At 40.4% G+C, this 16041-nt stretch overlaps 1 protein-coding gene across 1 annotated transcript in view; it reads left to right on the top strand.

Annotated features, from left to right (window-relative positions):
* The first annotated feature begins 1686 nt into the window (after positions 1 to 1686).
* Positions 1687 to 16041, top strand: part of LOC100538629 (kinesin-1 heavy chain) — a 32299-nt gene continuing 17944 nt past the window's right edge. Inside the window, exon 1 of the mRNA XM_019616750.2 lies at positions 1687 to 2355. Within this exon, the coding sequence (XP_019472295.1) occupies positions 1687 to 2355 (669 nt within the window). The remainder of the gene's footprint in view (positions 2356 to 16041) is intronic.

Raw genomic sequence — 16041 nt, forward strand, 5'->3', positions numbered from 1 at the left:
TTCTTTCAAGGTTAAGAAATTGTATTTTTTCATATTCCTTTATTAAGCTGTTTTTATTGTAAGTTGCTAAGACTGGTGTTCACTAACTCACCAATTGTGGTGTTAGGTGATTAAATAGAGGAGAAACTGTATCTTGTGGATATGGGAACAGTGGTAGTTGGCTATGCTAGAAGGGGCTGTAAGTCTAAATGCTACATTTTCATATATTCTTGTTTTGAGACCTCACCTGGAGCACTGTGTCCAGGTGTGGAGTCCTCAGTGCAGGAGAGACATGGACCTGTTAGAGTGCATCCAGGGAAGGGCAACCAAAATGATCCAAGGGATAGAACACCTCCCCTGTGAGGATGGGCTGGGAGAGCTGGGGCTGTGCAGCCTGGAGAGCTGAGAGTGGCCTGTCAAATCTGCAGGGGGCTGTAAAAAGAAAGGTATCCTTTAGCAGGGCCTGCTGTGACAGGACGAGAGGAAATGGCTTCAAACTAAAAGAGGGAATGTTTAGATTGGATATAGGGAAGATATTTTTTTAACAATAAGGATAGAGAAGCACTGGAACAGGCCACCGGGATGTGGTGAAGCCCAATCCTTGGAGATGCTGAAGGCCAGGCTGGACAGGGCTCTGAGCACCCTGATCTGGCTGTGCGTGTCCCTGTTCTCTGCAGGGGAGTTGGACCAGATGGCCTTTTAAGAATCATAGTGTCGTTTGAGGTAGAAGGGACCTTTAAATGTTTCTGTGATTCTGTATAATATGGTTTGATTGATTCATCGTCCTTAATAGTTATTATTCTTTCTAATGTATTTTTTTTCTATTTTTAACACTTACCAGGTGCATATCAGGTTTTCTGTGACGTAAATATTGCTCAAAGGTCTCTTAAGAGCAAGGTAAACATTTAGAATTTAAACCACAGAAGACGCAGCATTTTGGAAACTTGAAATGCTTTTTAATATTATATTATGCTAGCAATTTCTAGAAGCAATTCAGAAGTCCTAACGCCTGGGCAGATGCAGGGGCAGCAAAGCCCACATACTGCACTGCTCCCAAGCTCTTGCATCTCAGCACAGGTTGGCAGGGGCTACATACAATGTGTGGGTCCAGGATAGCCAGCTTGTGCTAGGCTGGGATGTGGCACAGGAGGAAGAATGAAGGATTTTGTAAGGAATTCTCAGTGCTCTGAAGCGACTCTTGAACCGAAGGGTAATGCAAAGTAAACAAATCATAATCTCCTTTTAAATATTTTGATTAAAACCAGAATAATGGCAGTTTCTTAAGAAATTAAGCCTGTACATAAGCAAGAGAGACTCAAACTAGTCCTCCCACCAAGCCCTCAATGATGACTAACATCACTTAGTTGTAGCAACAGGCTTAGCGAGTAGCTTGATAGCAAGAGGCTTGTGAGAATATGGGACTTAAATCAGAGATTCTGTTGTAGTGTTGACTTTGCTTTATTGCTGTGAAAAGTATCTGAGAGTCTTTAATTTATTAATGTGTTTGACTGAGGTTGACGTAAGTGGAGTCTACAACATTATTTTTGAAATTATTTTCCTCTGAAGTGCTCTCAGACAGTTACTTCATCGTATAGACATCATTTTCCTTTTTTTATTGCAGCTCTGATTGTGCACAGGAAACAAACGCTTCCTAAGCAGAATGTGGCAAAGTGTTTGCTGGAAAAGGTGAAATTTTTTTGGGTGGAGATGGCTGATAGGAGTGCGAAGATCCTTCCAGGACAATTGTACATTGAAGTGGAGTATGACTATGAGTATGAGGCCAAGGACAAGAAAATTGTAATTAAACAGGGGGAGAAATATATATTAGTGAAGAAGACTAATGACGATTGGTGGCAAGTGAAGAAGGATGAAAATTCCAAACCCTTTTACGTGCCAGCACAGTATGTGAAGGAAATACCACGGAAAGCACTGATGCCACCTGTTAAGCAAGCAGGCATGCTGCCAAATAATGCTTTAAAGCTGACGCATGGATTACAGAGATCGACAGAAAATGTGAATAAGTCACCAGAGCTTTCTAGTTTTGGGAAATCTTCTCCAGTTCAAGTGTCTTGCTTAGTTCGAGATGCCAATCAAAATCTGGGACCAAACAGTAGCCCTGGTCAAACTCTTGGTTTGAGTCTGGACCTTACTCAGAACAATGGAAAACTTAACAACGAGTTGCAATCTCCCAAGGTTTCCAATCAGTTTCGAACCATCTCCATGGGTCATTTCCCATGTCCAGAGTTCTTGGAAATAGAGAAGACCAGCTTTTTGCATGAACAGTCTTGTGATTCAGCAGGAGAAGGCTCAGAAAAAATTCACCAGGATTCAGAATCTGGAGATGAACTCAGTAGCAGCTCCACTGAACAAGCGCAGGTAAGCTTAAAAAACAGTTTCTGTAGATTTGTGGGTTTTTATTTTTTTTATTTTTTAATTTTTTTATTTTTTTAATTCTTCCTTCTCCTTATTACCATAACTATTTGTCTTAAGTTTTCTTTTTCTTATTTTCTCCTAATAAACAGAGGTTGTAAGTACCACTGTCTTGTCTCAGCATCAGCTGGCTATTGAAGTCTAAACCGTTGGTGTGAATGGCTCTGATGTCCCAGAGGTTTGGGGATTGTTTCCATTCACATCGTCCTGTGATTGAATGTTACAGAAACATTGTCTTATTGTTTTGAGATAAGACTGAATTTGGGTTATATTGTGGTCGAGATGAAGGGAACATACTGCAGTAGCTCACTTCTTGTTTTTTTTGTTTTGTTTTGTTTTTTGTTTTTTGTTTGTTTTTTTTAAACCAGAGGAAGGTAACTGTGCTAGTTACTGTCAGCTTTTTCCTTAGTCTGTGTTTAGGTAGCTTGAGTACAAACTGGTCACTCATTTGCCACAATCAGAACTCACTTTAGGGTGGTATGCACATGAAAGATGCTAACTTTAGAAATAAAAATCTTCCTACAGAGAGTTGTGCTTCAGTACCAACTTACTAATAAGACACAAGACAAATTAAGACTGCTTAGCCAGTATGATTGGGTATGGGAAAATCCCAAAGATACAAGATTGAGTGACTTATGCAGTCATGAACTTGCATACATTTATATGGTTGACGTAGCCAGAATCAGTAGTTCTTAAATATCCTATTCTAGTCTTCACCTCTTTCTTGAAAGTCAGGTTTTCTATAGTTATGGATTTTCATGCCTCTAATATTTGTTACTCTTAAAACAATTTTACTTTCACTTGTTCCTTTTTTTCTGCAAACAATAAGGAATAAGTGAGATTACTGAATTTAATTTCTTCATTTATAAAAACATTTCTCCATTAATGTAAAGGTTGTTGTAAAGAAAGTAGAGAAAACAAACAAATGTTCACTGTAGGTGGTAAAAGCTGCTTAGAACTTGTAAGGATAAAATAATGCTTAGACATTTACTTCAGAATCATCTGTAGTAGCTCATCTGCTGTCATATTAGTTGATTTCCAGGTGAATAACAAAATACTAAGGAATACTTTGAAAATACATTTTACTTCAAATAGATTACCATAAATTTACATGGTGCATTAGGACAGTCTCCTCGACTGTGTTGAATGTGTGTCACCTTCTGTAATTAAAGTAGGTGAAATTCACTTTACATGGGTGTCTTCTGGCAAATAGTAATAACCATCCAGGCCAGCTGTTCAGTTTCCGTGTGATTTTTGTGGCTATTGATGTGGTGACACATAATCTCTTCATCTTCCGCCTCCATCCCACCCTGCAAATATGTTGCCTCAACATGAAAACCTCTTTGAGCGTGGCCTTCAGCAGAGCAGGTATGCATGCATGTACAGCCTTCACTGAGTTACATGGAAGGTCTGAAGAGGGAAGTTTTCCCAATGCTTAAAGTTAGAAATCATGAAAATGTTAAGTTCCAGCTGTAGGAAAATCATGTAGTGTTTGACTCCTGTCAGTGGAGAGCTTGTTGTGGTCACTGTCTTGGGAGCTTGATAGACCATGCAGCCATCGTATTTTACAACTGTAGAGTCACTTCATCTTGTGCAATCACAGGCTCTTGAAATGCAGTGAAAAATATTAGATATTTAGTAGCCATAGAGATGAAAGCAGTAGTAATGCTGATGTCACTATTAGCTCAGTTTAGATATGAGTGCTAGCCTTCTCTTCTGGATCAGCCTCGTTTTTTTTTTTTTTTAATAATTCTTTCAATAATGAACATTGTTAAGTAGAAATCAGCTGTGCAGAAATTAATGGCTCAGAAAGCTGTTTTTATTGCTTTTAGTCTTTAGTGAGAACATCAAGTTCCCAGTTTTCACGCACAAACAGGGTACTGCTTCCCGAGGCACTGTGACTGGGGCTCTTCCTTCCCTCTGCTGCTATGAAATGCAGTTTTATGCTGTCTCAGTTACAGTAAATTCTAAACTACAGGTTTTTTTCTTCTTAATTTGTAAGGTTAGAGACTAGATTGGTCTTAATGATAATACTTTTTTTTGGGGGGGGAGAGATTTTTTTATCCTTGGCTTCATGAGCTCAGGCTTTCCATCCAGCTGTGGGAATGAGAGATGGTTTAGCTGGAGATGGTGGCAATTACTTGTTTCTAGCCCAACCTTCAGTGTTTTCTCAGTACACTGAGTACAAATGTATGAGATGCAGAGGAGTTGCTTATAATGAGATTCTTCTAAGAGATAAGTTCCTCATTCTCACAAGATAGTCCTACTTGTCCTTTCCAGTAAAGTGCAGGTTTTGTAACTGAACAGTCTTCTACTCAAACATTTGTGGGCTGTGGAAATGCCAGAAGATCCAGTCTCCTATGAACTGTATAAAGGAAGGATTTTTTGAACGTCTGCAATCTGATAGGAGGTAAAGGATGGAGTGGTGACAATGTGAACAGAAAAGTTTGCTACTGAAGATGTGGGCAAATGATCTCATCAAGAGAAGAAAAAAATAATTGGGCAATGGAATGCTCTTGATCCTTTGCACAAGGATCTTGTGCATTTTGACCCCTTATACAAAGAAATCCCCAGTACTGGGTGTCATTCATTTTGCTTATGGGCTTGAGCTGAAGGAAGGCTGGAGGTAATTAGAGAAAGCAGGGCCTGAGAGGAAACACTTCAGCTGCACCAGATTTAAATCTCTGGTGGAGATGATAACTGCCAGCAGAATTGGAATTGAATGAACTGGATCAGAAGGGCACAGATAGAGTCACAGGTGTGCTAATGGTGCTTAAGGGAGAATCAGTGAGATTTCTCAATGAAGTTTTAGGACAGTCGTATCAAGTGTGATGTCATGATCCCAGCAGAAGGGCTGAAAATAATCCTTTGAGAGGTTAGCAAGGGGAAAGAGGGAGATTTTGTAGCAGAGGATGCACAGTACTTGAACAACTGAAAGGACTGAGTGATGTGCCTTAATCTTGAATAATTCTTCTGAAGCGAGGTGGGGAAAGGAAATGACCTATCTAAAACATACATATATAGGCACACCTAATTTCTTAGGAACAAAGAGTTGAAGCAAAAGGGGAAGAAATTTAAAAGTGGTTTTGAAAAGGCATTTTGGTTAGTGTTTGCAGGTAAGTTCTGCTAACAAGTTTTGGTATAAAATGTGCAGACGTGGAAGGGTGGGTGTGTTCAGAGCTCACCCTGAGGATGGTTCGGGATTATCTTTGTATGCAGATGCAACTTTGGGATAAAATAGTTGCAGACAAATTAAAATCTGCTTTCAGCCATGCTAATGCATAACCTACTTGAAATACTTTCTCTGATGAGGATGAGTGTTAGTGTTACCTTCTCTTCTGTCATGGGAGACGTGGAATATATATGTGCATGAGGAGATTTGTTCCCACTTAATGTTACTTTGCATGCTCGTTAAAGTTATTTTAGTAGCAGGCTGTTTTTAATCATTTATAAATATAGACAGTGACCCATTTGTAAAGACTGTTCTGTCTTTCATCCTCTTTAGTAATTGACTATTGCATAAACTGTCAAGTGCTAAAGGGGATTATCACTAGGATGGCTGTTTTGCTTTGATTGATTCTAAGTAGTAAAAATCTCGTGAAGAAATCTGTTTTACCTCTGCTGCTTCTGTGGAAATTGCTGTAACTCTTTAAACTGAGATTGTAAAGTTTTGTATGTCTCCATAGGCAGTGTGAAAGCAGATCATACCACTTTCAACTACTTTGTCACTTTAGTGAAGGGCTGGTGGCACACTAGTAGTGTCTGCATGGGGCAGATATGAACCCTCTAAGTAGGGGGCTGTTACTGGCTTTGTGGACTCAATTCAGTTTGCTTCTGTGGTTAGAAGTTTGATGCTTTTTCACTTATTCATTGCTTATGCAAATTAAGAAAGTTGCCAGGATGAAGAAAGCACACTTTACACAAATTACACTAAACACAAATTACTTGTGGTGCAACTGCACATCTCTTCAGATTCATAACAGCATTTATAATGTAGCATTTTCAATTAGGTTCTGAGTACCGTCTTCATCATCTCTTCTAAAAATGAGTGTTGGTTACTCTAAGTTAGAATATACTGAGCTATACTGATACAATGAGATGAAGAACAGCTTCTTATGATGAGGAACTAAAAGCTTTGCAAGGGGAGGCATTTTGAAAAGCATCAGAACATTTTTTTAGTGCTATTGCAGTAACTGCTGTTAGAAGTTTGTAACCAGCCTGAAATGGTCTCATGTTGTAGCAGTAGCTCTGAATGTTGTCTGTACACACCCTTCAAGAGTCTACAAAAGAAACTTTCTGTTTCTTTTTCCTATCCTATGCTAATGTGACTTTCCAAGGGCTGTTTGTGAGCAGCCCTGTGTGAATGGTGTTAACGTGCAACAGCAGTGTAAGTCAACTAGCAGATAGCTGTGGCTCTTTGTGTGAGCAGTTCAGGATTTGGGTGCCTTAGGATGAGTGGATGCCATGTGCCTCTGATGCTACTGATAGCCCTTGTACCCTTCTGAACCTCTCTGCTGCAAATTGGGGTGGCCTTCATTTAAAATAAAATAAAATAAATTATAATATTAAAAACAAACAAACAAAACAAAACAAACCATAGGAGGCAACTGTGGAAAAGTCATAGCCTGGGGGACTAGCTGTGTTTAGCTGACTGGCTTACACCAACAGTGGTGGCTGAGTGCTCAGCTGAGTAAGGTACATGTGGTTCTGTTTTTGTACTTTCAGAGTTTAAACAAAGATCTGGAGCACTCCTATATTTCTACACATGCCAGCCTAGTCTTCTGAGTTTCTACGCTTGTTTTCCTTAATTTCACACATATGATGAAGTAAACTTCTAAGGCATCAACCTTCTTCCTATGCCTTTGATACCGGTGTAACTACTTACTAGCACAAATGAAGCTCAAGCTGCGCTGCTCAAGGAATGATAATCATAATATGGAATTGTTTTCTGCTTTTCATCTAGAGAAGCCATTCCTAGCATGCAATATGAGTTTGGGTGCCTTTTCTGTTAAGCAGCACAGAATGTTGCCCTCAGCACGGAGACAGCAGAATCTTTGCGGATGATAGAGTAAGTGCTGATGTGAAGAAGCAGCATAGGAAAACAAACTGATGTTTTGTCTGCTCTGCATAAACCTAAAGCATCAGGCAATACTGGGGCCTTGCTGCTTCTCCATTGGCAGTGCTTCTGTCGGTTTTTAACTTAGGAACTTCCAGACACAGAACAAACTTCAAACTGCTTTGTAATAAACAAACCTTACTTGAGAATGTTTGATCATATCTTGTTCTTGCACACTGCATAACTCTCAGGATAAACAATTGCATTCTGTGTATCTTTACCTAGCTGCTATCTAGACAGCTGTTTAATACTGCAGGGCTCATGTATTAAATAAATGTGCTGTTATTTCGTAGAATTCTAAAGAAAGTACTGCTTGTTTCACAGCAGTGTGACAAAACAGTAGGGAACGTATGACTGGATAGAATAAAATGCAGAACACTTATTTTCAGATAGGCAGCCCTCTCTGGAATAGTAGGCATTTGTGCTTTAAAAACAAAAGCAAAGTCTAAGCGTATCTGGTACCCAGGCAGCTGCTATTTCTCTGCCTCTTGGCAGAGGTGTGGGATTAAAAATAATGTAGAGAAATGTGTTTTGTTCTTATATGGATTTTCCTTCTAATACTGAAGGACAATACCCTTAAGCAAAACAGAGTAATAAGAATTGATGATGAATTTCAAAAGCCTTGTGATGGTGAGTGATTTGGGCAGAATGCTGTTAGACTACAGGAATCGATTTTGTGTTTGCTCTATGTTAATGTGCTCTGGGGAAAGAAAGAACTTTTTAGATGATGTTATGAAGGTGTTAGGTTAGTGCAAAGAAGCAATCAAACTAGTGTAGAGAATGTCAGTTGTAGGAGACAGAGCAGAACAAAAATGCAGAGGTTTGTAGGTAATTCCATGGTATTTCTGGATCTTAGATACTGTGCAATTTGAAGGTCTTTCTTCCTGAAAGTGAGTACTGCAGAAAACAGTATACGGAAGGGTGTAAGCAGGGGTATGGAGTAGCTGCCATGACAAAACTTTTTCCCTCCAGGTGTACATTTAGCATTGCATGCAGAGCATGTCTTGTTTTTGAGTAGGTATTGCTATTAGTGCTGAAAGATGGTTGAGAAGAAAAGTAACCTTAATTTTGATTGCTTTTTTCTTTCACTAGTCTTCTGTTGTAAGCTCTGTACAGATGAAAGATTGTGTACAGTGATGTTCTGAAGATTGCTGTGAGTATTCTGAGTCTAAATATCAATGAATTCTAGCTCTCCTGATAAATAGCTTTGTGAAAGAAATCTGAAAGTTAGGGACCTGTCTGAATAGAATGAGCTTGTTGCTTCTGTTGGTTTTTTATGCTTACAAAGAGAAACTGAAGTCAGATAATGTAACAAAGTTCTTGAATACGATTTACTGGCATCCCTCATTAATCTGAAATTACATGACTTATGAATTTAATAGTTCAATTCTTTCCTTTTTTAAATGGAAGCCTTGCTTGCCTGAGGCTTCCAGATGGTGGTCTTCACACCACCTGGTTAAATTGAGCAGCTTCCCTGTGTTCTCTTTCAAGGCAGTGCTACAGATCGGAGTGCTATGCATGTTTCTTGGTGTGGTGGTGTAAGCAGATTTGTGGATTACCATTCAGCTGGAGGACTTGGCTGCTCTAGGAACTGCGTGGTTCTATCAATATTTATAGCTTGAATAGCACAGAGATGGAGTGGTGCTGGCTGAGTGCTGTGATCTTGTGTGTAAATACTGGTGCAGCAATACCAAAGGCCGTGCGCGTTCCTCTATGGCAGCTTGAATAGCTACAAAGTGCCTTGTGCAAAGTTTGCAGGTCTGGTGGATGAAGGGCATATTTGCTGATTCAGTATGGCTTATGGGATGAGATTTCTGACTTCTGCAACTAGTGGACTAATGTAAAAGGATATCTTAACAAAACACTGGTTAAAAAAATACTACTCGCAGCAAACTTTCTCAGCTGGTTGTTCCATGTATCTAATAATGCAGTATACAGACTTCTTTTCTAGGCAGCTTGATAGATTGCCAGGATGCTGTCCTACCATGTTGCACACAACCTGTACTGCTCTTTGGTCTCTGTGCTCGTGCCCATGCTGATGCTGTCAGGACCTCTTAACCACCTCCTCCCAGCCAGCTTCCCATAGCTGGGCTCCAGCAGCAGGCTGCTGGGAGCTGGAGCCCAATGTGCCTTGCGAAGAGCAGCATGACAGGACTGTGGCACAGCTGTCATATAGAGTGGTCCTTCAGCCCATCAGCACTCTGCTGCTTGTGCTTGTGCCAGGGAAGGTCCTTGGCAGCCACTGCTGCCTTCAGAGCTCCAGCCTTCCCTGCTTTGTCCTCGTCTCTGCCAGCTTGGAGAGCTGTTCTTTATGAGTCCTCTCTGAAAACAGAGAATGTTTAGTATGGGGAAAATAAAACTTAGGAGAGGATTTTTCTTCTTCTGTGTCCCTCTGCCTGGCAGACACCTGTCTCCGTTCCTTCTCTCCCCAAGCTGTGTACAACAAGAGTACTTGTTCATGTCGCAGGATGTGGGTGTGATGTACAAGAGTGGAATATTTTCCTTTAATTTTGCTTTCAGTTAACTGTGTGTTAAAACCATATTGTATCCCTTATTCCAAGTTTACAAGTTGCAGTTGTAGCCATCAATTGAACAAAACTGGGGCTTAAGTTTTCTGTCCTTTGTAGAGAACCAGAAAATCCCAAGTGCTCTGCTAGAATCTTCTGTCTTGCTTTGTAAAGCTCTGAAGCCTCAGCAGGCTTTTCCCAAACGTAGGGTCTGATGAAACTCCATTTGGTATGGATGAAGGCTGCAAGACAGTGCTATTCAGAAGCTGCTGGTCTTTGGTCTAATGTTTGTTAAAACAAATAATAGGAACATTATGGAGAAAGATGGTACACTTTTTTTTTTTTCCAATTGATTGAAAAGGAAAGATTTTTTTTTTTTCTTCTCCTACTGTTCAGTTAATTCTTTGGTTAAGTCTTCAGTTAACTCTCCCTGTAACTTTCCCTGTGGCCGTCTTGCTCCTTTTGCTGTCCATTTTATGGCACCTCCCTTGCCTTCTTGTAACATGATTGCTTCCTGTAACAAACAGAATAACATCAGTAAGGTATTTCCAACTTCATTTTTTCAGCATTGTGTAGTGGGCCAAGCAATAACTTATGTGCTTCTTTGTGGCACGTCTTGAATTTCCTAGTGGGAGAAAAAGATGGATGACTTCACATCTTGAGTTCTGCATATACTTACACTATACGTACAGTCATAGTAGCAAGGACAGCAAAATCATGCTGCTCTTCTCGCTTCCATCAGCTTTCTCTTTGGACTTGCCTGGTCATGGCTGTGCTCAAAGGATCCAGTTACAGTACTGCAGTGTGATGCTGCAGCTCCAAGTCCTGCAGTGCCAGTCTCATTCTCACCTATCTATTGAGACTGTTATTGGTTGGTAAGATTTCTTTTGGATTAGAAATTTACCTGCCTCCTATACCTGCTGGTCATTTGCTGAAAATTGCAAAGCATCTTTCTGGTGTTCAGTCTCAAAGCCAACTGGATGATAAAGGCAGATGCCGAAGCCAATGAGAACCCGGATGATGAACCAATCCCTGCAGCCTGAGGAGGTGTATTTAAGAACTCTGTTCATAGATGATTCAGGCAATCACATCCTCTTCTCCTCCTCTCACTTCATCTTCTCACAGGGAATGTTGCTCTGCTTTTACCACTTGTAAGCTGTGATTTGTGCTCTCAGTGCCAGGGTTCTGTGTCACCCTTGTTATGGTTGGATCTGAACTCCAGTGCAGCCTCAGAGTTGTTGTGATGCTAACAAAATTCTGCAAATATAAATTTCTTTTGGTCTGCAGCTGTTGAGGGGTGGAGGAGGGGGAAGAAGCTGCCTTAATACCTAATTTCATTAAGAAATATATCTTTTCATTCCAAGAAATGTGGTAGCTCCAGACTTGGCTTATTTGAAAGTCTTTAAAAGTTGGAACAAACAATGGAATGTCGAAAAGTATATTTATTCTGAAAGATGAATTACAGAAACGACCCTTTTTAAAAATGAAATAAATTCTTGCCGGTACAAGAAAAATAAAAGGGAAGAAGGAGTATAGAAAAGCGTGGCAGAGCGTTGCATTTCTGCCCCAAATCCAAGTGCCAACAAACTGTCCGCAAGTAGAGCGAAGCAGTCAGAAATACAGTCAAGGCACAAATATGTGTATTTTTAGTTGTTGCGAGAGAGAGAAAGCTGCAACCTGGTTGTGGTTCCCGTGAGAATGTTCCTCCTGTTCTTCGTTTTGCTGTAATTGTGGGCTGTTGCTGAGTGCTTGCTGGGATTTCAAGGTGGCTTTTGATAGTGCAGTTGTGTGCCTTATTTTAGCACTTAAACACTTAAAAATGGATCTTAGAAATCTCTGAAGATGTTGGAAGCTGTGCGCTGTATGTTGGATGTCCTTATGAAAATATTCATCCTCTTTTGTATGCTTCTGTGGAACAGAGTCAGAATACTAAAAGCAGAGTCCGTTCTCGCTTAATTAAAAATGAAGAATTAGAAAAATACAAGAAGTGTGGCATTTCCCACAGGCTTTTTTGTGTGATTTTAAACAGCTTCTATTCATTCTGCTGTCTCTTAAGAATTTGAAACTGAAATCTTGACATGAAATGTTGTGCGCATGTCATGTCTGTCATGAGATTTGCCTTCCTACCTCATAAACTGAAAAAAAGTTCTGCCTGCTGTAACAGCAGATGTTCTTTGTCTTGAGCCTCTCAAATAAATGAGTTTGAGGGGGGGTTCCAGCAGCCCGAACAAAACTGCAGTTTCAGTTGTGTGCTGGAGCAAATATGTTGCGTAGGCAGTGCCTGCTGGATTTAGGAGGGTTGTGGCACTTTGCCTTAAATCAGCTCTTCATTCATAGTTTTCCTTCCTTCCCCCTTCTTCCTGATGAGTGTGCTGATACATGTGGGGTTTTTATGGTTTATTGAGAACTTCATTTCTGCACACGTCAAAATGAGAAGTATCCTTCCTGGTCAGGGAGGGTTTTAAGCAGAAAACCCATCTAAAACTTGTTTCAATGCCAAACATTCTTGCCATCGTTTGCTTTTCTGCCTTAAAGTTTGCTTCAGGCAGGCTGATAGGTGTTCCACTCTTAAGTGCTCCAAGGCACCACAGATGACAAATGACATTCAGTGCTAAGCTCCTTTGAAAGTTAATCTCTGCTCTTAGTTGCATGGTGTTTTCTGTCTTGTACCATCTAAAATTTGGCTGTCTGTCACGGAACCCACTAATTGCACTCAGTGTTACCCAGTAAAAATGTGAGAGATTGTTGTGTAAGAATGCATGCTTGGTAAAGGATGATTTGGGACAGGGACTGGCATAAAGCAAGTGGTGCTTAAAGACCGAGTCCAACCTGTTTGCTGTTGGGTGGGACCTGCTAATAAAAATTAATTTTGATGTTAAAATACAGAAATACGATGTGTTTAAAGGGGAGCTCATCATCTAATTTTAAATTGATATTTATGATGACATGACAAATTAAACTGTTGTTGAAATACCATTTACACACGTGAAAAATGAAGTGTGTAAATATCAGCTGTGTACTTCACTGGTTCTTGGCAGAAGGTGTATGTGGGGGGAGAAGCTGATGGAAACAGGCAGTCACAAACATGTCCAGCAACTTCATGTTCCCAAATCTTCTCAAGTAGAGAAGTCTCCTGATAGTAACTAGTTGTATTAATCTTCTCAATAAAGGTGTGCTTTCCAGTAGAGATGAGAATGTGTTGTGTATGTTTTTTCAATTGCTATTTGCAACATTGCGGCTCCAAGATTATTTTGCCAGAGGGGCCAAAGCCTCTGTGCTGCCTTGGCTGAAGGCAGCAGGTAATATTACTTTCACTCCTAGATGAGTTGATAGGCCAGTGTGAAGGATGTTCTTGGCAGTGATGAGCAGTCTATAAAGCCTTCCTCTGACTCTTGTAGCACAGAGAAATGCAGGAGGAGCGGAGGCTGAGAGGTACCCCAGGATCAACAGAACAGCCTGCAGCTTTTTTTAGGACTGCTGTGCTGTCATCGTGCTGGATTTGGTTGTTGCCAGTGATTGAACTGCAATTAGATCTTGGTGATTGGATCTCATTAAGAATCCTTAACATACGCGGCTGACCACCGTATATATTCAGTTGCTCTTATGAAGATGACAGACTTTGGGGCAGTGCTGACCTAAAGCATGCTCAGGTTTTTAACGTTTTCCAGTAAGCCATGTATTCCAATACAGCTGTTGTACTGAATGTGACTGACCAGCAAGCCGAGCATTATGGAATGACAGCAGTTCTGGAAGCATTCTGGCTCACCAGCACACAGCACCACTGCTACTTTTGCACACCCCTTGTACCCGGAGGGAGCTGTGGCCTCCTGCAGTGCCTGCTGCTGCTGGAGTTTGCCTTTCGAGGGGAGTTCCATGGAAATACTGAAAACGTCTCAAGAAAACAGTGCTGAAATCAATGGCAAGGTGCTATTGTGAAAACTTACATACAATAGTTTTACATTCAAGAGTTTTAAATACACTGAAGAATGTAGGAGAGAACAACTGTGCCCCTTACATTGCTGCCTGTTTTTCCTGGAGACTCCCAGAAAGTTCAGCCTTCATTTAACCTGTTCTCTGCAACTGGCCAGCTGCTTTCTGTACAACTTCTCTTGAAAGCTGACGTTCTGAGCTCTGTGGTGTGTATGGATTGGACTGCATGCCTTCCTTAGCAGCATTTTTCCTTGTAGCTTGGCAAACTATGCCACAGTGCTCTGCTACCTTCACACTTTCAATGGGAGCATTCTGCTGATGCCACTGCTAAGCACAGGGCTGCCATTTGCTCACCTGGGGGAGGGCTACGTTTGCGGCCTGTTGCTTAATCAGCATGAAACTGTTAGCAAATTCTTGCTATCTCAGCCATAATGCAGTGCTAATAGGTTTGCATTATTGTGTGGTACAGTTTAAAAAAAAAAGTCTGGAATGTTTTAGTAATGTGAAATAGCAACAACATGCCACTTGATGACTTCTGACAGCATTTTTGGAACTCCCTCACTTAATGCATGAAATGCATTTCTCGTACTCTTGGTATACAAAATGCTGATGGGACTTTTATTAGGAAAAGATACAAGTTACTAAAAATCTATCTATATAATTTATAATGTAATACATAGGATAGCTTCTTGGTAGCAAAAACATAATTAGTTCATTTTAAAGCACTCTCTTAATTTTGACACGATTCATCAGAAGATGAAATTTGGGAATTTTATTTTCAGTGGTGCTCCCTCCCACCCCCAGTATTTAGGGCAGTTCTCTGTAAGCTGGGGTGCAAAGTGCCTGGCTCTGGTGTGGCCTCTTCCACTCCCAACGTCAGCAGTTTCGGAGAGGGCTCGTGCCACTTGTCTTGATCTGTCTTTGTCTTTTACCTCTGCTCTGCCTTTTGCTGTAGAGACAGCATTCATTTTTAGGTTTGGTGGCAGTTCAATCCTGGCTTCTTCTTACTGATTGATCAGAATGGATCTCTGACATTTAGAGATTAGGATCAGTTTTTTGTTCTAGTTGTCAACAGTGGAAAAACTGTTACGTCAGACAGCCAATTTAATTATGTTAGTTTATTTTGTTTCTTTTAATAATTTGTGAAATCGATTGCTTGTAATCATGGCAGGACTGGAAAGGCCACGTTTTTCCCCGCACTCGCCAGCTTAGTTCTGGATATATGCGCCGTGACTCTTGTGTTGTGGTCAGAAGTGTGGCAAGGAATGAAGCTTCCTATTTTTATTGCAAGAGCTGCTTCATTTACAGCTGCATTAACCCATTTATATCTTGAATTTGAATTTTATTTAGCTTGTGGAGCCAGACATTGAGAGTTTTACAATCAGAATCCTGCAGTGCGGTTCCCCAGTGTGAATGCAGCAGCAGAAGTGGGAGGACAAAGTGCCATCTTTCTGATCCATGCATCAATAACAGACCCTTTCTGGGCAGATCCAGCTGGCACAGCAGGACTTTGGAGATGGGGCTTTTACTAGAAATATCAAAATAGCTGTGGGTTTTTAACTTTTTTCCTTTGCTTTACTATTTCTGGCAGGCTGTCTGTCTGTTACTGATTTCTTAAGAGATGTTTCATTGTATGAAAGCTGTTCTTGAGAAGGACCTGCTGACAAGGGGATTTGGTAAAACATTTAACTATGAATAGTTGCTGATACTCTTATGAGGAAATGAAATCAGCACAGAAAGATACAAATTTCAAAAATATTATTCTACTTTTGGGTGTTGATACCCAATGGTTTGCTTCTGTAGCAAATGCAGCAGTTGTTGAATAGATAGCTCTGAGCCTTTAAATGTGAAGGTTCAGTATAGGAAATAAAAACCTTAGGGTTTTTTATTTTCTTTAAATTATTAAATAACTCAAAGATAGCAGTCAGTAATGCTTGTATTAACATTGTAGTCTGATTTCTGTACACTAACGTTGTACAGATAGTCACAGCGAAACAGAATATTTTTGTTGACTGTTAGTTGTACATCTAATCTATTTTCGCCTTCATATACCCTTTAAGATGGTAACTTAAAAAAAAA

The sequence above is a fragment of the Meleagris gallopavo genome, chromosome 6 (genome assembly GCF_000146605.3).
Source record: "Meleagris gallopavo isolate NT-WF06-2002-E0010 breed Aviagen turkey brand Nicholas breeding stock chromosome 6, Turkey_5.1, whole genome shotgun sequence".
Classification (NCBI taxonomy): Eukaryota; Metazoa; Chordata; class Aves; order Galliformes; family Phasianidae; genus Meleagris; species Meleagris gallopavo.